Source organism: Cryptomeria japonica, chromosome 5, assembly GCF_030272615.1.
Source record: "Cryptomeria japonica chromosome 5, Sugi_1.0, whole genome shotgun sequence".
NCBI classification, from domain to species: domain Eukaryota; kingdom Viridiplantae; phylum Streptophyta; class Pinopsida; order Cupressales; family Cupressaceae; genus Cryptomeria; species Cryptomeria japonica.
Window position 1 is genome coordinate 403,769,987 of NC_081409.1, and position 22,519 is coordinate 403,792,505.

The 22,519-nt window shown below is 37.1% G+C and overlaps 1 protein-coding gene across 1 annotated transcript in view; it reads left to right on the forward strand.

The window, feature by feature from the left end:
• Positions 1-15,843, forward strand: part of LOC131076485 (uncharacterized) — a 265,484-nt gene extending 249,641 nt beyond the window's left edge. The window contains exons 10-13 of the mRNA XM_058013697.2: positions 14,564-14,620; positions 14,930-15,025; positions 15,161-15,325; positions 15,448-15,843. Of these exons, the coding sequence (XP_057869680.2) occupies positions 14,564-14,620; positions 14,930-15,025; positions 15,161-15,325; positions 15,448-15,468 (339 nt within the window). The 3' untranslated portion in view covers positions 15,469-15,843. The remainder of the gene's footprint in view (positions 1-14,563; positions 14,621-14,929; positions 15,026-15,160; positions 15,326-15,447) is intronic.
• Positions 15,844-22,519: the final 6,676 nt, after the last annotated feature.

Consider the following 22,519-nt stretch of genomic DNA (forward strand, 5'->3'; position numbering starts at 1 on the left):
CAACAATCTTCCTTGAGACATTGCCAAAACAGTACAACAAAAGTGAAAGATGAAAACAAGGAATAGATGAATTACAAATTCACATGACATTATGACACAAGTAGAGAAATGATACAATTGACTCTTCATAATGGTAAGAGGAAGCATTTGGTAGCGGTATAACAATTATCTTTTTCTAGGGACTTGGACTATGTGGATGAGGATAATTTCAATAATCTCTTGGGAAATGCAAGGCCAATGCTGGTTCCAGTGAGAAATAGAGCCTGCCAAGTAACCCTCATAAGACGCACAACTAAATTTTGACAAACAAATAAAATACAGACAAAGAAAAGGGGATTGAGAGAACTAACGAACTTAACAATACAAAACAAATAACTATTTATATACAATTTTGCAGGAAACTCCCTGTGGAATTAAGGGATGATACTATAGGGTAGTAGGAAATGAGCCCTGTCCATATAAGCCAAATGGTAGGTATTATCATTGGAAAAGTGATGTACCTTGAAAAATCCTACCCATAATGAACAAAATGACCCTGCATCTCTTTTGGCTTGTGATGCTTGTCCTAAAGAAATGCCAAACTTTGCATTGAAATCTCTTTATTCTGCCTCACTATCAAATTCATCTCTTTCATAATGTTTCAGTACATTCTTATGAAAAAGAGCTAGCTCAACGACCCATCAAGCTAGCAATTCTAATGCTAGAGAATTAGTTATCAAGAATGATATCCTCATTTAGTTCAATACTCGAGGGGAAAATTGAGTGTTGTGACTGATATGAGGACACTAACCCATCCAATAATCCTTAAGAGTCTTCTACATATATCACAGTTATTTGTGCACTTGAGTGGCTGTGTGGAGGGAGGACTTTGTGATATCCTATAATTTGAATTAGGATATTGCAATAAACATAGTGTTACCTATTTTTCGCTTATGGCTGAAAACTAGGTTAAGTTATGCTTGTTTTACAAAATGGAACAAAGATACTTATTACTTCTGCTATATTGCATTCCAAGTGTACTAAGAAAGAGTGAACTAAAAATTGCATTTCAATGCTTTTAGTTCATAGCAGCAAAATAGAGAAACATCTCCTTTGAAAATGAAGTATTTTTATTGATTTTCAAACACACATGTCTCACACAAAAAGCCGTGAAACTAGCTATACCCAACTGGTGCAAGAAGGAAATACATAAACATGTATGCATGAGTATAAAAGAAAAGAGAGCATGTTGAGAGTGGAACCAGTCATTGCCTGAATGATTGGTACAGTTGGAGTAGCCTTGATGTTGCATTTGTATTGCAGCTTCGTCCTTGTCTGCGTCCGCCTTTTAGTATATGCATTAAAAAAAAGTACAATGGGTTAGAACATTTTGTTCTAAGCAATGGTTGATTACATTCCTAACATGTATACTAACACATGCATGTATATGTAGTTCCTACATGCATCAAGTGCATATAATCAACATCACAGAAGAAGAAAGAAAGGAAGCAAGTATCAAATCAGAAAAGAAATCAAATGCATCTTATTTCTAACTTGTTTGCTCCATGTGCAGCTACGGGACAGGTTCATTATTTAGTCATCAATTTTGCAGGTGTAATCATGTTCATTAGTTTTCAGCATGTGGGTTAAAATGTGGCTCCTACAAGGGTTGAGCCAGCATGCTGTTATAGATAGGTGCAGATGCCTTAATAGAGATACAATGATAATAGAGGATTGCTCAACAAATGACAAGGCAGTCATATGACAGTTCATATGAGATGAAGACATGATCACACACAACTGAGAGTGTCATTTAGAGATGCACCGGATATATGCATCTGGGGCGACCCATACGAGGCGGAAAAAAACTGCAACATGGCAACCAGAAAATCGTGCCTAGCTTGCAAAAAATCACGCCCGGCACACACAGAATCAGAAAATATGCATAAAAATTAGTCAAGGTCGTGACCTAGAATGGCCCAAAATCTCCTTCTAATAAAAAAGTGGAGGTCGGAGTTCTAGTTTTACAACTTACCTCGCAGTGTATGCAAAGAATCTCGTGGCAAATACTTGGATTTTGCAGCTCCAAACCCTAGCTTGTGGCGGCAAGAGTATAGTGTTTTTAGGTCATCTAAAGGGTTTCCAAAACCCTGCGAAATGTTTCATGATGGCACCCAGCACATAGAAGCAACAAGAATGTACCCTTCCCTATGCTCAACGCCTTAATTTTTTCTTCAAACCCCTGCTATTTTTCTTCATAGCGGCGTCAGGCGGAAGGTGCAAAATAAAAAGATGTCAATGAAGAGAAAATGAATGATTTTAGGGTTTGTTTCCCCTAAAATATACCTATTGGAATACATTGGCATCTTTTCTTTTATTTTCATTTTATTTTCTCTCTCAAGCGATGCCCCCGTGAAATGCTTAAGGGGTCGATTTTCTTTTTGCATTCCCCTTGTATATCTTTATGAAGTGATTTATTAATATCACTTAATAAGTGATTTGTAATGAAAAATATTTATTAAGTGATATTAATAAATCACTTAATAAATGTCTTTTATGAAGATTTTAGGCATGGGTGTTATAAAGATAAAATAATAATACTTATTAATTAAATAGATTTGAAATTTATCACTTAATCAATAATTTATTTTATTTCATCTTTATATTTGAAGTTAAAATACTAATAAATGGAGTAATAAAATGTTTCTTAAAGTGATAATGATTGATCACTTTATTAAATATTTTTATTATTATTACATTTATTAATATTTTGATTCTAAATTTAAACATAAAACAAAACAAATGTTTGATTAAGTGATAAATTTCAAATCACTTTATGAGATTTTGATTTTGATTTTATTGAGAGGTCAAATATATTTTTTGCATTAATGAAGGCTTGCAGGCCTGTCAGGAGATATTTTGGGGCCATTTATGGTGCATTTAGGAGCTTTTATGGCAGGATAGTGGAGGGGCTTGACTTTTGGCCCAAGTTTTTTCGTTTCAGACCTGTTTTAGGTCTTCAAAAAGGGTTCTAACTTTTTTCTTCTTGCATATTGTAATCTTTCTGAGTTCTTTTGTAGAAGGAAAGAGTTTGTAACTTAGTTTCAGAGAGTTTTGACAACTTTGTAACACATTTTAACAGTAATACATATTTTGCCTTCTCAGATTTCTTGTTTTAGTGTGTTTGGTGTTAATGTAGTCTCAAGTGATGTCTTTTATCCTTGTGATTGTGTTGCTGTCAGCACCTTTATTCAGGAGTTTTTCTAATTATTTGTAGGTCACAGGTTGTGCCAGTTATAAGAGTAACCTTAGTTTGTGAGAAAACATCTTTTCTCCTGCTGAGATTCTTATTGTTACAGGCTTCTTATGAAGTGTTAATGCAGAGGTTATGAATTTTCTGAGTTGTGCAAGGGTTCCTTTTATTATTGGTTATTTTGTGTGTTAATCAGTTTGTCCAGATTTTTCAAGTATTCATTTTGGTGTATCACCTGTTAGATAGGTTCATTTTTATGTTCTCCTTCTCTTTTCTCAGCAAAATCATTAGGTTTAGGTGAATACCAGTTAGAAAGAACCAACTTTCTCTGGAGGTTCACTTCAGTTCGAGGTCACCTACAACTTTGAAGTGTTCCCATGTTTCAATAGGTTACTGAAGTTAACAACTTTTGTGAGGGTGCAGGCTTTATTGATAATAGTTTTTGGCACACCCGGTGGGACTGAGAGTGGTACTTTCAGTCTATATCAGAAGTTTTATGCTGTTTTTTGGTGTGTGTAGTAGTAATTTTTAATCTTTTAGAGACATTTTTTCAGCACACCTGACGACTCTGGGCTTTGGTTTGGTAAAATCAGTGCACTTTTGCTTATGAGAAGGATACAAACCAGGAGTAGTTCTTCATGTTTTGAATATTTGCAATTATCCCCTCCTAGGAGAAGAGGGAGAGTAGCTGAGAAACCCAAAGAAAATCGTGTTTATTCTAGGAGAGCCAAGTCTACTCCCCCTGCTGTTAGGACTCATACCGTGTTACCAAGAATCCCAGTAATCATGATTCCAGTAGGCAGAAATCAGCCATTTGTTGCATTTAACCAGGGCAGCCCACTGAATTTAACACAGAATGATGATATCCTCGTGGCTGCTTTGAAAAGTTTACCATATTTTCATGGTGAAGATAAAACTACTCCAGTTGAGCATATAAAAGATGTTGCAAACCTATGTGTTGTCCACCATGTGACAGAGGAGAACGTTGCAGTCAGATTGCTTGCAGCATCTTTGAAGGGAAAAGCCTTGCAATGGTTTAGAGGCCTGCCCATCAATTCCATAGCGACATGGGACCAGTTGGGTGACCAACTATGTAGTTTTTTCGAAGACAAATCAGACCTTTTGTCTCTAATGGAGAAGCTATCTACAATAAAGAGGGCTCCTCATGAGGTTATGTAAGACTTCAGCGATCATTTTCAAAAGACTTGGGATAGAATCTCACAGATGGTAAGACCCACAGCTGATCATGCTTTCTTGTATTATTTGAGAGCTTTGAATAGTGACATCTTTGTCATAATACAATCTATGGGAGGAACTTCTGTACCCCAGGCTTATGCTATAGCTATTAGAGCTGAAAACAGCCTTATACAGGTTGGTAAAATTGCCCCAAGGCCGCCTCTACCAATTTTTCCTGCTATTCAGCCTTTCTTACCAATGCAAGTACCTCCTCTAACTGTTATTCCAGCATTGCCAACTCCAAATTTCCAGCCTGCTAGACAAGAAAGTACCTTTCCAGCACACTCTAATGATTTACAAGAGATTAAGGGACTGCTACAAATGTTTGGCAGCGAGATAGTAAACTTGAAAAGGCAGCAGAATCAAAGTTTCAGGCCTTATCAACCTCCATTTCAGTCTAATTATCAGTAGAACTAGTCAAATAGGCCACCTTATCAGCCAAATAATCAAGGCCCAAGGCAAGCCTATAATCCTAAACCTTATCAGGATTATAACCCCAATGCTGCCAGCTCTTCAAAGGAGCTCATGCCCATTCAAAATAATATGGCACATGACTTTGACTGGTGTTTTCCCTATAATCAACCCCATAACCAAAGTACTTGTGCAAATGGAGTGATTAACCAAGCCCCGATGGTCCAAAATAGTTTAAGTGTGAAATTAGATGCCCCTCTTGAAGATTCTATACAGCAGCAAGAGGATCAACAACCTGAGACAACTCTTCTTCATTGGCAAGGAGGAGAATTTTGTGCTGTCAACCAAGCTGATTCATTAGCTATGGTCTATACAAGGTCCAAGAAGAGAGCCATATATGAAGGGCGGCAGTCTGATAAAAAGTAAACCCAGATGCATTAGGTGTCGAACCTGGATCAGAGTGTCGTTGTCCCATCAACTGCTGAAAATGTCAGACACTCGCCAACAAGTCAGCCTTTGGTAGGCAAGAAGCAACCCAATCCATCAGTCCAAACAACTGTTGCTCAAGGTGATGTTGCTATCCCTAAAATTCAAGCTAAGTCAGGTACATCCTCTTTCAATATTCTTGACCATATGAAGAAAGCAAGTGTATCTATGACTATGTGGGATTCTTTGTGTATCCTCGGCCAAAGGGACTTACTCCAATCAGCCTTGTCAAATTTAGGCATGTCTGATGAACTTAATAGAGATAAAGCCAAGACTGTGTTGACCAACACTGCTACAAATGATAAAGAACAACAAGCTTCAAAAGTTAAACCCCCACCCTTTTATGTATCTTTAATCATAGGGGATCAATTAGTACATAAGTGCATGATTGACTCAAGTGCTAGCAGTTCAGTCATGCCTAAGCAGATTATAGATAGGTTGGGAATTGAATATGAGCCTTTAGAGAGGGGAGTTGTTCAATTGGATGGGACTGCTATTAACACGGTAGGAGTTATTAAGAACTTGAGTTTAACCCTTCATGCTTGCCCAAACTTCTCTATCCCACAAGACATCTATGTTATAGAGTTGCCTCCTTATTTCGCTAAATGCTTATCAAGAGATTTTACTACAAAATAGGAGGTTACTTATCCTCAGATTGGTCGCATATGACCAGGTATGGCACAAAGGTCACTGTGAGATCAAAACCTTTAGCCAAAGATCACATAGAGCCTTACAATCCACCCCCTATTAATGCCAATTTGGTTGCAAGTGAACATGAGGAGCAACTTGCAGTTCAAGAAGGCAATACACCCACTGAAGGTATACCTGATGTCCTCCTTGATGAGTGCGCAACTCAGACTCAGGCTGTTGGTCCATGTGAGCAGCTGGAAGAGGTTGATTTTGGTGTTTATATGATGCTTGAGGCTGATTCCTTCATGCCTAATATAGAGAAAAACACAAAACAACATGATAATCAACAAGATATTGAGGTGTGGGAGCTGTATTTTGATGGCTCAAAGAATAGAGTTGGTGTTGGTGGTGGATGCATGCTTGTTTCCTCGAAGGGTGAGAGATACTATTCAGCTTTCAGATTTTTCTTTAGCTGTACTAATAACGTTGTTGAATACGAGGCTCTTATCCACGGCTTGGAATGGGCAAGACAGAGAGGTATTAACTGTTTGAAGGTATATGGAGATAGCGAGTTAGTTGCTAATCAGGTAAGAAACATTTGTCTTACAAAGAGTAATTTGCTTAAGTCTTATAAGCATAGGGTATGGGACCTCTTGGAAGGATTTGATGCCCTTAATTTGATATCCATACCCAGAAATCAGAATAAGTATGTTGATTGGTTAGCTTCCATAGGAGCTGAGTTTGATATTCCCAAAGAGATTGGTAGCGATAGTAGCCATCAGCATGTTAAAGTTATTATTAGGCCTGCTGTACCATATAATAACATACTTTGGCAAGTTTTTGAGAGCGACCAACAAATTGTAAACTTTCTGAGAGAGGAAGCTGAATTCTCTCATACTAACCAAAAGAGGCTACAACACCAATACAGTGACCAAATCATTCAGCTAAAGAGCAATAAGATGCCAAAGGGTTTGGTCACCTTAGAATCTATTTTCAATACTAATGATGAAGCTAGAAAACTCAAGGCCAACATATAAGTTCAGCAAGATCATTATGAGGAGATTGAAGTCTTTAAGGGTAAGCTGCTTAAACTGGGTAAGGTATGTACAATAGTAGAAAAGAAAGCGTTTATTCAGCTTTTCCAAGACTTTAGTGATGTTTTCGCATGGGAATATATCGACTTACAAGGATTCGATCCTCACCTTGCCCAACACACTATAGAGCTTGAGCCTAACACCAAACTTGTCAGGTAGAAGCAAAGGCCATTGAATCCTAGGCTTGAGCCTCTTATGAAAAAAGAATTAAACAAGCTGATTGAGAGTAGCATAATATTTCCTATTAAGCATACCTCATGGGTTTCCAACCTTGTGCCGGTTAGGAAAATGAATGGAGATATTAGGTTGTGTGTAGATTTCCATGATCTAAATAGAGCTTCATTGAAAGATTGTCACCTTTTGCCTTCCATGGAGTAGATCCTCCAAGTTGTTTCAGGATCTGAGAGGTTTTCCTTGCTAGATGGTTATTCTGGTTACAACCAAATATTAGTTAAGGAGGAAGATCAGTTTAAGACAGCTTTCACCACAAAATGGGGGACTATGGCTTACAAAAAGATGCCATTCGGTTTGTCTAACGCTGGGGCAACCTTTCAGAAAGCCATGGATATGGCCTTTCAAGGCTTAATGTATAGGTCTGCCTTAGTATACCTTGATGACATCACAGTTTTTTCAAAGGAAGCTAAAGATCATCTAAACTACTTGAGGCGGATTCTTAAGAGGTGCAGGGAATTTGGGATATCAATTAATCCCCAAAAGTGTATGTTTGTTGGCAATGAGGGCAGATTGTTTGGCTACGTAGTCTCCAAACACGGTATTACTATTGATCCTGAGAGAATAAGTGTCGTTTTGGCCCTTCCTTTACCAGCACACAAGAAAGGTCTGCAAAGTTTCATCAGAAGGATTAATTTTGTTAGGAGATTTATCCATGATATTGCAGATTTGTTAAATCCTCTAACTGCTATGTTGAAGAAGAATATGTCTTATAGCTGGACTAAGGAGGGCAAGAGGAGCTTTGAGCTGATTAAAGAAGCATTGGCTGCTGCTCCTACGCTTCTGTATCCCGATTTCTCTAAGGACTTCACTTTGTATGCCTATGATAATATTGATTCTGTTTCTGCTATGCTAGTTCAACAGAATGATGAGGGTTCAGAGCAGCCTTTGGCCTTTTTCAACCAAACCTTAAAAGATTATGAGCCAAAGTACACTTTTGTTGAGAAACATGTGCTTGCTGTTATAAGGAGTTTAAAGAAATTTAAGCACATGTTGTCTAACAATAGGATTAATTTGATGGTTGTTCATCTGAGCGTAAAAGAGTTTTTGTTGAGCAAGGATCTCAATGGTAAAAGAGTTGGCTGGGTAACCAAGGTAATGGAATATGACATCAAGATTCAGGTTACCAAACTGGTTAGGGGCAAAGGTTTGTGCGAACAACTTGTTGATGGCGTTTCTAGCACACCAAAGCATGAACAAGAAGTTGTTCTAACACTGCAAGATGACGAGCAAGCGGATGTTTTAGCTCCTACTGTTGATTGGGTGCAGGAAATGGTTCATTTTCTACAAACTGGTGAGTGTCCTAAGGTTTTGGACAAAGCTAAAAGAAGGTATTTTAGACTGCAGTCCATACCTTATGCACTTCTTAATGTTGTCCTGTTCCGAAAAGATTTTAATGGTGTATTGTTGAGGTGTATTGGGCCTGACCAAGTAGAGAAAGTGCTGCGTGATTTTCATGAGGGATTAGTTGGAGGCCATTTTTCACCAAGAGCAATAACTCTTAAGGTGATGAAGGGTGGCTATTATTGGCCCACGTTATTTAGAGATGCGCATGTATGGTTTAGGAAGTGCAAAGAATGTGCCCTGTTTGCTGGCAAAGAGAGGTTGGCAGCTTTACCTTTGCAACCAATCCAGGTTGAACAACCTTTTATGAAGTGGGGTTTGGATTTTATTGGGGTAATAAACCCTTCATCCAGTGCTAGCCATAAGTGGGTACTTACAACCACAAACTATTTCACCAAATGGACTGAAGCAGTGGCACTCAAGGAGGCCACTGAGTCTGTTGTTCTAAATTTTTATGAAGATCTAGTTGCCAGATTTGGGGTTCCTGAGTCCATCATTTCAGACAATGGCCTTACTTTTGTTAGTTTCAAAATATCTGATTGGGCTGTTAAGAAGGGGGTCTACCTAAATACATCTTCCAACTACTATCCACAAGGCAATGGCCAAGCAGAGTCTACAAGTAAGAATTTGATCAGGATCATCAAAAAGACCATGGAAGGTAACCAAAGGATCTAACATACTCAGTTGAAATCAGCCTTATGGGCTGATAGGATCACTCCGAAAAGGTCCACACGACAGTCACCTTTCATGTTGGTGTACGGTAGGGAAGCAAGACTTCCTATGTCTTTTGAGTTTCCAGCACTTGATTTAGCCAATTAGTTGGACACATTGGAGGAAGGCCCTTTGACGGTGAGATTACCTAAGTCATTTGAGCTAGAAGAAACTAGGAATGATGCTATGACGAAGATAGAACAACATCAAGCTTAGATGAAGAGGTCTTTTGACGAAATAGCGTCTCCAAGAAATTTCCAGGAAGGAGACAGTGCTGAAATGGGACACTCTTAAAAGCAGGCCTGGAAAGCATTCCAAATTCGATGCATTCTAGAGCGGGCCTTACATCATTTCTGAATGTAAACAACACAACACTTTTCAGCTCTCCAAGATGGATGGCAATATAGAGCCAATCCCAGTCAATGGGATTCACCTCAAGCATTGCTTTTGAGGTATGATCAACGACCTGTATATACTAGAGTAGGTTTTTGGTGCTATGAGTGCTGCCGCAATAGATTAGTTGCTGTTTTTGTTTTACCTAAGTGCTTCGTGTGCATTTAGTTGTTAGTTGTTTTTGGTTTTGCGAAGGTTAAAACTGATGTAAGGTGCTACGGTTCTGTAAAGTAGGCACCCATCATATGAAAGAGTGAATCATAAAGTCACTATCACACATCATGCATGTTTGCATCACAAAACACTAACAACTCTCAACAGTCTTCTAAGGTGTGTTTCAGAGGAGGTACTTTGTTGTTGCCTTGCCCTAATCTATCAATTACACATGTAGGATTCATGACAGTAAGGTGTCAAGCTCACTGCCATAAACCATACACCTATACTCAACAGGTTAGGACAGATTATGAGAGGAAAAAGGAGAGTTTTTGCAGTGCTGTGAATATGTTTTTCAGTTTTCAAAAATTTCAGTGACTCTGTACCCAATGAATAGTCTAAGGTAGCTGGTCAAGATGTTTAACAGGCAAACATATAGTAGATGTTGCCAAAAATGTTACCTATTTTTCGCTTATGGCTGAAAAATAGGTTAAGTTATGCTTGTTTTACAAAATGGAACAAAGATACTTATTGCTTCTGCTATATTGCATTCCAAGTGCGCTAAGAAAGAGTGAACTAAAAATTTTGCATTAAAATAGAGAAACATCTCCTTTGAAAAGGAAATTTTTTTATTGTTATTCAAACACGTGTCTCACACAAAGAGCCGTGAAACTAGCTATACCCAATTGGTGCAAGAAGGAAATACATAAACATGTATGCATGAGTATAAAAGAAAAGAGAGCATGTTGAGAGTGGAACCAGTCATTGCCTGAATGACTGGTACGGTTGGAGTAGCCTTGATGTTGCCTTTGTATTGCTGCTTCGTTCTTGTCTACGTCCGTCTTTTAGTATCTGCATTAATAATAAAGTACAATGGGTTAGAACATTTTGTTCTAAGCAATGGCTGATTACATTCCTAACATGTATACTAACACATGCATGTATATGTAGTTCCTACATGCATTAGGTGCATATAATCAGCATCATGGAAGAAGAAAGAAAGGAAGCAAGTATCAAATCAGAAAAGAAATCAAATGCATCTTATTTCTAACTTGTTTGCTCCATGTGCAACTACAGGACAGGTTCATTATTTAGTCATCAATTCTGCAAGTGTAATCATGTTCATTAGTTTTCAGCATGTGGGTTAAAATGTGGCTCCCACAAGGGTTGAGCCCAGCATTCTGTTATAGATAGGTGCAGATGTCTTACAGAGATACAGTGATTATAGAGGATTGCTCAACAAATGACAAGGCAATCATACGATAGTTCATATCAGATGAAGACATGATCACACACAACTAAGAGTGTCATTTAGAGATGCACGTCTATCACTGTGTTTGAAAAAGGCCAATGATAGTTCAACCACCAAGACAACTTATTGAATACTAAATGTAGTTAATCTAATGATGCAGTCAAAAGGTATGGGCAGCAACCTTTAACAATGAAAATACAGTCACACGACAGTAATGAAGCTGTAATAGTCTACCAAACATCAACAAGAGAATGTTGTAACAATGAACATGTCCAATGTCCACAAGAGATACAAGGGTTATAGGAGTTGTCCACAGTCCGAAAACAGTAATCAAAGATGATAGCTCACACAAACATATGAGTCAAAGACAAGTCATAAGGTATGCATGAGAATACCTAAGATCAATGTGGCAATGTGTAATAGCAATGGAGGCTTGTTGTGGTCACAATATTTTATGTGTTCGTCCCTGTGATACACTAATAGAAGCTGTTGTTGGGTACATCTTAGGCCACGCTGAAATTAGCATTATATTTGTTCAAAATATAAAGTTTCCTGAACTCTGTTTTCCTTCACAACATTTACTAGTGAGCAGGTGCAAAAAGCGCTGAATTTGGAAATCACTGCATAGTCCTGCGAGGAGTTTTTAAAATTATGAGGGGAAAATCCTACAGATCTGTCACCACCTGTAGCTCAAGATATCTCGACAATTATGTACACAAATGACACCTAGTGAATATGAAATAATCCGAACAGCTGGTATTCATATTGCAGTTATCCATGGCATGATATTTATGATCAATGGAAAAACCAGTGGAGAGGGTTTGCAGGAGGCTATCAAGAATGGCGATGTATCTGCTGTAAAGGAGTTTCTATTGCAGCGTCTGGATGCTAACTATTATGACAAGTAGGGAATGTCTCTGTTGCATTTGACTACAGTTCTTAATCATGCAGAAATCAGTTTTATTCTAATGAATGCCGGAGCTAATGTAGATACAAGGAATGCTTAAAGAGAAGCTCCTCTTGATTGTGCACAGACTATGCTACAAAACAAAATGCACCAGATATATGCATCTGAGGCGACTCATATGAGGCAGAAAAAATCAGCAACATGGCGACCAGAAAATTGCGCCCAGTGCGTAAAAAATCACGGCCAGCACACACAGAATCAAAAAATATGCATAAAAATCGGTCAAGGCCGTAACCCAGAATGGCCCAAAATCTCCTTCTAATAAAAAAGTGGAGGTCGGAGTTCCAATTTTACAACTTACTTTGCAGTGTATGCAAAGAATCTCGTGGCAAATACTCAGATTTTGCAGCTTCGAACCCTAGCTCGTGGCGGCAAGAGTATAGCGTTTTTAGGTCAGATAAAGGGTTTCCAAAACCCTGCGAAATGTTTCATGATGGCACCCAACACATAGAAGCAACAAGAATGCACCCTTCCCTATGCTCAACGCCTTCATTTTTTCTTCAAACCCTTGTGATTTTTCCTCATTGTGACGTCAAGCAGAAGGTGCAAAATAAAAAGATGTCAATGAAGAGAAAATGAATGATTTTAGGGTTTGTTTCCCCTAAAATATTCCTATCAGAATACATTGGCATCTTTTCTTTTATTTTCATTTTATTTTCTCTCTCAACCTATTCCCTCGTGAAATGCCTAAGGGTCGATTTTCTTTATGCATTCCCCTTGTATATCTTTATTAAGTGATTTGTAATGAAAAATATTATTAAGTGATATTAATAAATCACTTAATAAATGTCTTTTATGAAGATTTTAGGCATGGGTGTTATAAAGATAAAATAATAATACTTATTAATTAAATAGATTTGAAATTTATCACTTAATCAATAATTTATTTTATTTCATATTTATATTTAAAGTTACAATAGTAATAAATGGAGTAATAAAATGTTTCTTAAAGTGATAATGATTGATCACTTTATTAAATATTTTTATTATTATTACATTTATTAATATTTTGATCTAAGTGTAAACATAAAACAAAACAAATGTTGGATTAAGTGATAAATTTCAAATCACTTTATGAGATTTTTATTTTTATTTAATTGAGAGGTCAAAGATATTTTTTACATTAATGAAGGCTTGCAGGCCTATCAGGTGATATTTTGGGGCCATTTATGGTGTGTTTAGGAGCTTTTATGGCAAGACAGTGGAGGGGCTTGACTTTAGGCCCAGGTTTTTTTCCTTTCAGACTTGTTTTAGGTCTTCAAAAGGGGGTTTTTTGGTTCTGCTCGCCCAAAGGAGGTGGATTATTTTATTCATTATCTGCTTTTTGGAAAGCATATATACTGGAGGACTTCACTTTTTCAGGGGTTCTGACTTTTTGCTTTGTGCATATTGTAATCTTTCTGAGTTCTTTTGCAGAAGGAAAAAGTTTGTAACTCAGTTTTAAAGAGTTTTGACAGCTTTGTAACACCTTTTGGCAGTAATACATATTTTACCTTCTCAGATTTCTTGTTTTAGTGTGTTTAGTGTTAATGTAGTCTCAAGTGATGTCTTTTATACTTGTGATTGTGTTGCTGTCAGCACCTTTATGCAAGAGTTTTTCTAATTATTTGTAGGTCATAGGTTGTGCTAGTTATAAGAGTAACCTCAGTTTGTGAGAAAACATCTTTTCTCTTGCTGAGATTCTTATTTTTACAGCCTTCTTATGAAGTGTTAATGCAGAGGTTATGAATTTTTTGAGTTGTGCAAGGGTTCCTTTTATTACTGGTTATTTTGTGTGTTAATCAGTTTGTCCAGATTTTCAGGTATTCATTTTGGTGTATCACCTGTTAGATAGGTTCATTTTATGTTCTCCTTCTCTTTTCTCAGCAAAATCATTAGGTTTAGGTGAATACCAGTTAGAAAGAACCAGCTTGTTCTGGAGGTCCACTTCAATTCTAGGTCACCCACAACCTTGAAGTGTTCCCATGTGTCAATAGATTACTGAAGTTAACAGGTTTTGTGAGGGTGCAGGCTTCATTGATAACACAGTCTTCATTTTCTATGTGTCTTTCACTCTTGGAATTTTTAAGTGGAAAGAGGCTTGTTTTAGAAATCCTTGACCATTTCTTATCAAATTTTGCAATATGATGATTTTCAATGTGCTTAAACTTTAAACAGTTTTGTCAAAACTTGGAAATATCTATCAATTGAATGCATAAGTTTGGATGTCTCTCTAGTACATCCTGTCACCTATTTTATTTACTTCATCATAAATAATCCTAAGTTGAATCATTTCTGAGCATGAGACCATTCATGTTCTAGTACACATTTTATGAAACAGGGAAGCACATTTTCTTGACATCAGTTTAGACCGATTACCTGTTAAGGGTGTGAGGAGTCTAGTAATTACAAGTATCTTAATTGAAATCCTTCTGTCTTTGCAGGATACACTAACAAAGAGCAATGAAGTTTTTGAATCATTCAAAAAGGAGATGGAAAAGGTATACCTATTGCTTTGACGTTTTGAATTTATTCATATGTTGAAAATGTTTTATCATTTATATTTAGGCAGTCAACGAAGAGATATAATTTCATTTTTGAGAAAATGAAGATTGGTAGTGATTCTTCCAACCGGCTTAATCAGGTAGTTTTCCCATTTTCTCAAAAATGAAATTTTGGTAGTAGAAAAAGCTAGGCAACTGTGGTGATCTTGATCCAAGCAGTTGGAATTTTCTTTGTTTGCAATTTTCATTTTATGAAACGTTTTCATGTTCTCAATACTGATGTGAATCATGATAAGGTGCATGCAGATGGCAAAAACAATCAAGGACCTTAACAAAGAGAATAACTTCCTGAAGAGTAAATGTGAAAATTCAGATATTTCCCTTATAGAACTCGTAGATGAGGTGAGTAGATTCAGTATTTGAACACTATTTTGTTACATACAGGAGAACTTTTTTATGCATTTATTGAAATAATTGTATGTTTGCATTAATTGAGATGTTGTACTTAGTACCTAGTCTTTTCTTTTTTTGTAAAAGAGAGCAAAGCTGAAGAAACAACTTGAGAAAACAAAGAATCAAAAAGAAAAGCTTGAGTCCCTGTGCCGCTCACTTCAGGCAGAGCGTAAGCAGCAAGGTGTTGTGAAAGGTGCTAATGATACAACCACTGGGGCTTCATTCATAAGAGATCAATCAACAGGAGAGGTATCTTGTTTGGCAGCCTTGTATCAATTAATCTTCGTTTTAATTCTGATATCACTAGATTTTTATGTCTAAAATTGTGTCTGCTTTAGTTAACTTATACACTTTTCTCATTGATATTGCAGGATCCTGGAAAAAGCATATAGGTTGTTCACGTCTTTTTATTTTCTGCAATATTTTTCAGTACAGTTTCCAAAGTCATCCTCTCATTGAGTGCCTCAGTGAGGAATACAGATTTGTGCAAAATTTGCACTATCAGAAGCAATGTCAACAAATTTACTATGACAGGCCTATTATATCAATATTATGTACTGAATGGATCTGGCAATTTTGGCATCATAACATAGTTTCATATTTGTCTTTTGAGCAGAAAATAAAATATTCAATTACTTTGCCATTATTCTTGGTCAAATAACTTCCATCTCCCCTTGGGGATTTTGTGATGGGCAACGAACAGATGTTCTTTAAAGCAATGTTTTGAATGTATTCAATATACAATGGATGAAAATATTTGAGATTTAGTTTCTAATTGTGTTTCGAATATATAAAGCTACACTCTCTTTATGTTAGTTCTTGAGATCTGATGGAATAGATGCACAAAGTTATCGAATTATGATTCTCAATTGTGTTTGTTATGGTATCAACTTACCACAATTTGAAACAATTAGATGTCAGCATGCACACACATCCCCTGATGAAAGGCGTATAAAGTTTACAACATTTACATGTTGTATGTGCCCACTTTCCCATTGATTGAACAGCTATTATTTTGTTGTTCCTCAAGTCTAATAAGAAGCCTCGATAGTTTGTGTTGAGGATTAATCCATAGTAGGGGTAAGTGCCGTTTAACTCTTGCATAGCATCTTGAATTTGAGTTCCTATACCAATCGATGGCATAGGAAAATTGTCTCAACAAGAGTAATTATATGGTAAATAGAATTGAGAATGCATTACCATAAGAGGAGCCTTCTATTTTTCTTGATGATTTGATCGTTTTGTTTTGAGAATTTGGTTCCATATTTGTTGAGCACTTGCATTCTTTATAATGTGTAATGAGATATAATATATTCTCTTGTGATAAAATGACAATGAGTAAAAATAGTGATCTTAAAAATTTACCACTTTGGCCGCTAGAATGATTTTGTTTTGATTACAATGATGTTGATTTGGTATGAGATCACCTGCGTTTTAAAACTATATATGTGTGCACACTTATTGAATAATGTTGAAAATTGTTTGTAGAAAAATGAGCTTTTCCATGTTTATGTGTTTTAGCTTGGAGTATTGATTTTTGTTTTTTCACATTGTAACTAAGAATTTCTTCTTGTAGTCGATAATGTTGAAAATTTCATATCTTGCAATTATTAAATTATGTTTGACACTTGATTTAGCATCTGCAGCTCTAGCATGTTTTAGGATATTCATTCAACCTATGTTTTTTAATCTTTCTTTTTACCAATTTGCCAAAATTTTATGTTGTTTTAATCATAGTTACCAAGAGACCCGTCTCATGCCCCCTAAGACATCTCAAAGACCAGAGACATCTCTATAATCATCTCAATGCACAAGGTTCTTTGGGCTACCATCTCTGAAGTCACCTGACCAGAAATTGACGTCTCTTGTTGGAAAACTTAGGGCATTAGGTGTTATAAAAAAATTCATAATTCTTATCCTCTATTATAATCCTTGCACAATCATTATTACTTATATGATAGTAATGATAATGATAGCTACTATACTCTTCTGGGAAAAACTCATCAATGATGTACAATTATTCACTTTCCTTGTAGTGTCATGATTTACTCACCATTGTTATTATAAAGAAGAGGTCACTAGAATGGTAATAAGAGATCTTTGCATAACATTAGTTCAACTAGAGAAACAGTAATCGCCCAAAATCGTCGAGTTTGGGCGATTCTTGAGCCGAGTGGTGGTTGCTGAGTTTGGTAGGCTCGGACTCGGACTCAGTCGAGTCCAGGCCCAAAACTCGCCAAAAATCGCCTCCCTTCAAACTTGCCAGGACTCATCGAGTTTGGGCGAGTCTCAATGCCCAAACTCTGCTGGCGTAAGGAAAAGTTAGGGACAAATAAAAACATGTTTTAAAACATTTTTATATGATTAGTTTTTTGGTTATATTTTGCTATGCCCCTAAAAGTGGACTTCATTTCATTCATTTGGAAAAATAGGAGGATAAAAGTGAGTTGTGAAGAAAAACAAGGGTTGATTGAAGAAACACCAACAAGGAGGAAGCTCAAGATTTCATCCATTCATCACATTGGGGTTGCATTATACTTTGATTTGGTGCATCAAGAGTTGGAAGGGAAGAGTTTGCAGCTTATTTCAAACTTGTTGTAAGAGGTAAGATTATTTTTTGAGTTTTTTTCGTTTCTTGTAAGCAAAAATTTCATTCTCTATTCATTTCATTTGAAAGTTTAACATTTTCTTCCAAAATCTAATGTATATAGGGTTTGTAAATTTCTTTTTTAAAAAAAGTAGGGTTTGAAATTTTGATCAAACCCTATTTTTTAAAAAAAAATAAAAATTTACAAACCCTACCTTAGGTTTTTTGAAAAAAATGTACAATGAATGCACAAATTTTCAAATATTAATTTTTTTTTGTATCTATAATAATGTCTTATAATCTTATTACAACCCAGCAACCTTGACTTTCTTATTTGCCTCAATTTTCACAAAACTATCATACAATGTTTGGTTCTAGACCCCCACTTAAAAAGGACCTCACTTGGAAATTTCATGAAGATTTTCCTAGGCAAAAAAAAGGGCAGGCAAAGTGTAAATTTTGCAAAACAATATTCCATGGAGGCATATATAGATTGACATACCATATTGTTGGCATACATGGCCATGATGTCGATCCATGCCCTGGAGCAACTACTGAGGGTACACGTGAGTGCTATGTGGCAGTTGAAGCACTTGAACAAAAAAAAGAAATGGCAAAGAAGCAAAAGGATGATTTCGCGGCCATTGGTTTAGGTTGTGTTGGAGGGCTTTCTTCCATGCCTCCATATCCTCCCACTCACAGTCACAGTGCTAGCGCTTCTGCTAGTGCTTTTGCTTATGTTCCTAACACTGCTAGTGGTAGTGGGAGTGTTAGCATTGGTCCTAGAATTCGCAAATCTAGGTTGGATTTCTCTTTTGAGCCTCACACTACTTCTGGGTCCCAACAGTCACTTGAGGGCATGGGTTGGAACAAGGAGGTCCATGATGTCGCTAAAATGGCAGTTGGCAAGTTTTGGGTCTACTGTAATGTTCCATTCTTTGCAACCAGGTGAATATTTTTTGTTTGATTGTTTTAATATTTATAGTTTGATTCTTTGTTTGATTTTTTGTCGTACAACTACATAGTACATACTTAACTTATCTCATTTAATTTATTTGTGACAAGTCTCCTTATTGGCAGGAAATGGTTGATGCCCTTACCATATGTAGGGTGGTGTTCAAAGCCCCTTCTAAATCCGATTTAAGGGGACCGATTTTGACTGATTTAGTGTGTGATGTGAAGAGGGAATTAGAGGATCAACACCAAATATGGAGGACAAGTTACACCATCATGACTGATGGTTGGACGGATAGGAGAAATAAAACTCTCCTTAATTTTCTCGTTTCTTCTGTAGGTGATTGATTAATTTAAATTTCATTTAGTCATTAATTTTTTATCTTTTATTTAATGATTTATTGAATGATCATTGATCTTGCTTTATTTTTTATTTCAGGGGGCACTATTTTCATCAAGTTCATTGATGCCTCCACACATTGCAAAAATGTCGCATTCCTATGTGAGAAAATAGAGGAGGTGATCCATGAGGTGGGTGAGGAGAGCGTGGTGCAGGTAGTCACCGACAATGCGACAAGTTATGTTGTTGTAGGTAAAATTCTGATGGAGGCACCCTTCTATAGTTTGGATTCCATGTGTCGCCCATTGCATTGACCTCATGTTCGAGGATATTGGAAAACTCCCATGGGTTAAGAGATGTGTAGAAAGGGAAAAAAATATTTTCAAATTTATATATAATCATTCATGGGTGTTAGCTCTTATGAGGCAATACACAGAGCAGAGGGAGTTAGCTTGTCGTGGAATCACCAGATTTGGTGCTAACTTCATTACATTACAGTTCATGCTTCGCTGTAAGGTGGCCTTGAGACGTACGATTGTTGGTGAGGGGTGGTCCTCCTCATCCTATGTTTTGATTAAGTAAAAACAGGTATTTGAAAGGTACCAGAACCTTTTACGATTGTTGGTGAGGGGTGGTCTTCCTCATCCTATGTTTTGATTAAGTAAAAATAGGTATTTGAAAGGTACCCGAACCTTTTACAAGCCAGGAGAACAAAAAAGCATAAAAAAGTTCCTGATCACTTCAAAAAGTCAAAATGAACCCACCAGATGGGCCCAACTAAAAACATCATAACCTAATTACATAAAACTCAGAACAGACAGCAATAGGAAAACAAAAGACAGCAAATAGACAGAACCAAGGACATCAACTGGAACTAAATACTATTAGGATCTCCTCAGCATGAACAACCATTTGTTTCATGTTGTTTGTCGAGGTCTTCATATCCTCCAGTTCACGAACTTCGATGTCGACCTTATTCTTTGTGTTGGCTCTGGTCCTCATTTCATTACCCTTCTTGTTCACCGGCTCTTTATCACCTTCCTTCTTTGCATTGTTCTCGTACCTGTTGATGAAGATGTTCATGTTGTCCACTGAAGATTTAAGAATTTGGAAATTTTGATCAGCAATCTGCTTGACATTGTGCTCCAGCTTGTCTATTCTGCTGCCAAAATCTTTCAGTTTGTTGTCCATTTCCTTTCTATCTCCCATCTCATTGACCTTTTTCTCCGTGGCTAAGATTTTTCCAACCATACATTCAATAGTTTGCGCATTATGCAAAAGGACCACTAACTCTTTAACATGCTCCGCCAAGGGTTTGTCACCAGTTGTAATTTTTGCTATGGCCTGTGTATCTGTTTTCAAGCTATTAATATCCTTCACCAGAGTAGTGATGGTCTCACAGAAGGCCTTAATGGTATCTTTGTCACCACTATCACTTTGACCCCCTTTTTCCTTGTTATGCAGTCCATTGTTATTCACGGTCTCCACAGCTTTCAAATTATCCTTAACTGGGTTACCCTCCCCTTCTTTGTCCTGACTATCAATCCTCTTATTACCATCATCCTCCTCCTCAGACTCAACCAGAACATAATTGAGATCAGAATTGCTACCCTTTTTAGTGTTCTTTTTCTGAGCCTTCTTTCCAGAGGCTTTCCCTTTCCTCTTTTTAACAGGTTTTTCCTCAAGGGAATCAGTTTCAAAGTCCGACATTTCAGATTCCACAATAATCCTCATCTTCTTAGCCCTAATCCTCCCTTTTTTGCTAGTTTCTTTCGACTCTCCCTCGGTTTCAGAATCAAAGTTGAAACCACTATCCTTACTTTCCGTAGTCTCATCTCTGACATTTTTGCCTTTAATAGGCTTTTCAATGCACTTCCCCTTTAGCATTTTGTAAACCAGGACCATGAGCCCCTAGTGGAGGGCATGATCGCCTTTAGGGTCCTTTTGGATCTCCTTTATAGTATGATCCATTGAACAGGCCAGGTAATAGGGAAGGCTAACCCTTTCACCATGACGAAAATGGTTAAGAAGGACTAAATGATGCCCATAAGCCCTGGTAAACCTACCATCTAAGGTAATATATTCAATAGGAGGCAAATAAGACAAACCTCCATGGCCTGCAAATTCTCTTCGGGGAGTGGTAGGAGTTGTCAATTTTGATCATCTTTCTTCTCTCACCATCCGTAATAGGAAACTTGTCTGCAACCTTATCTGATATCCCTCTGTCCCTGTAAAATTTCATACCCTCGGTAGTTATCCCCATGGCCTCAGCGATAACATCTTTGTCTACATTCATCATATGTGATCCAATCAGAACTTTTTCATTTTTCCAGTTCTTAATGAAGTAGCTAGTAATTGTGGGGTCCTTCCCATTCAGTCGTTCCATGAAAACATTGAGCCCCCCCTGTTGAAGGATACTCCATACTTCTTCGTTCTTTCTCCATTCAACGCATGAAGCAGGTTCAAATCTCTTCTTGTTTCCTCCCATTTTTCCAGCACCTTCCTTGCAATGCCTTCTCTCGTTTTGATAATTTTTCCTCTAATTTCTGTGGTTATTCTGTAAGAGCGCCCATAATACGTGCCAAATAATGATGATATGACACCTATTTAATAGCTCATTATCTTCAAACAAGCCTTGCATCGAAAAAGGCGGAAAGGTCATTAGAAATAATGATTAAAAGTACCACGTTGCCTTGTGTAGCCTCGGTCCTGATTGAATAAGAATTTCATTTCACTTGCAATCTCCTTTTCACCATAATTAGTGATGATGTTTTCTGATTGGCAAGCCAAGTTGGTTGCCCAATCAGCACATGAGTTGGCCTCCCTATAAACATGTGTAAAGACACACATTTCAAACTCTTCACTGATTTTCCTTGTTGCTTTAATAGCATTACTAATCGACCATGATGGCGGGAATTTCATAATTAAACAATTGATAATGTTTAAGGAGTCTCCTTCACACCAAACTTTAGTGCATTTGGCTTCTTTAATGGCAAGGATGATCCCATGATAAGCCGCCATGGCTTCGACAACATGGTTGGTCTGTTTTCCTATAGGAATACATTTTATGATTTTATATATTCCCCATTCATCCCTTAGGACCACTCCACATCCTGCAACCCCCGAGTTTCCGTTAGAGGCCCCATCAAAATTGATTTTCATCCATCCCCTAGGTGGGCTGGTCCATATCACTCCCTCTCTAGGGTTACTCTGGATACTCTCTTGAGCTTTTAATCTCCATTTTTTATAGACAAATTGATCCTCCTTAGTGTTAGGGTTATCAATACCACCTATAATATTCATATTTTCCACTCTTTCTCTTTATTTTTTCAAACACAATGTTAGCCTTAGTGTACTTTTCTCTGAAAATCCTGTCATTTCTCTCTTTCCATATACCCCAGCACATGTGTGGTAAAGCAATTCTCCATAGCAAAGTAGTAGTTATGTTTTTTGAAGGATGATGCCATGACTTGAAAATCTCCTGAATCGAGTTGGGGAAGCTCCAACTGATATTGAATTGATCCAGACAACTTCCCCAAACATCAGCTGAGAAGGGGCAATG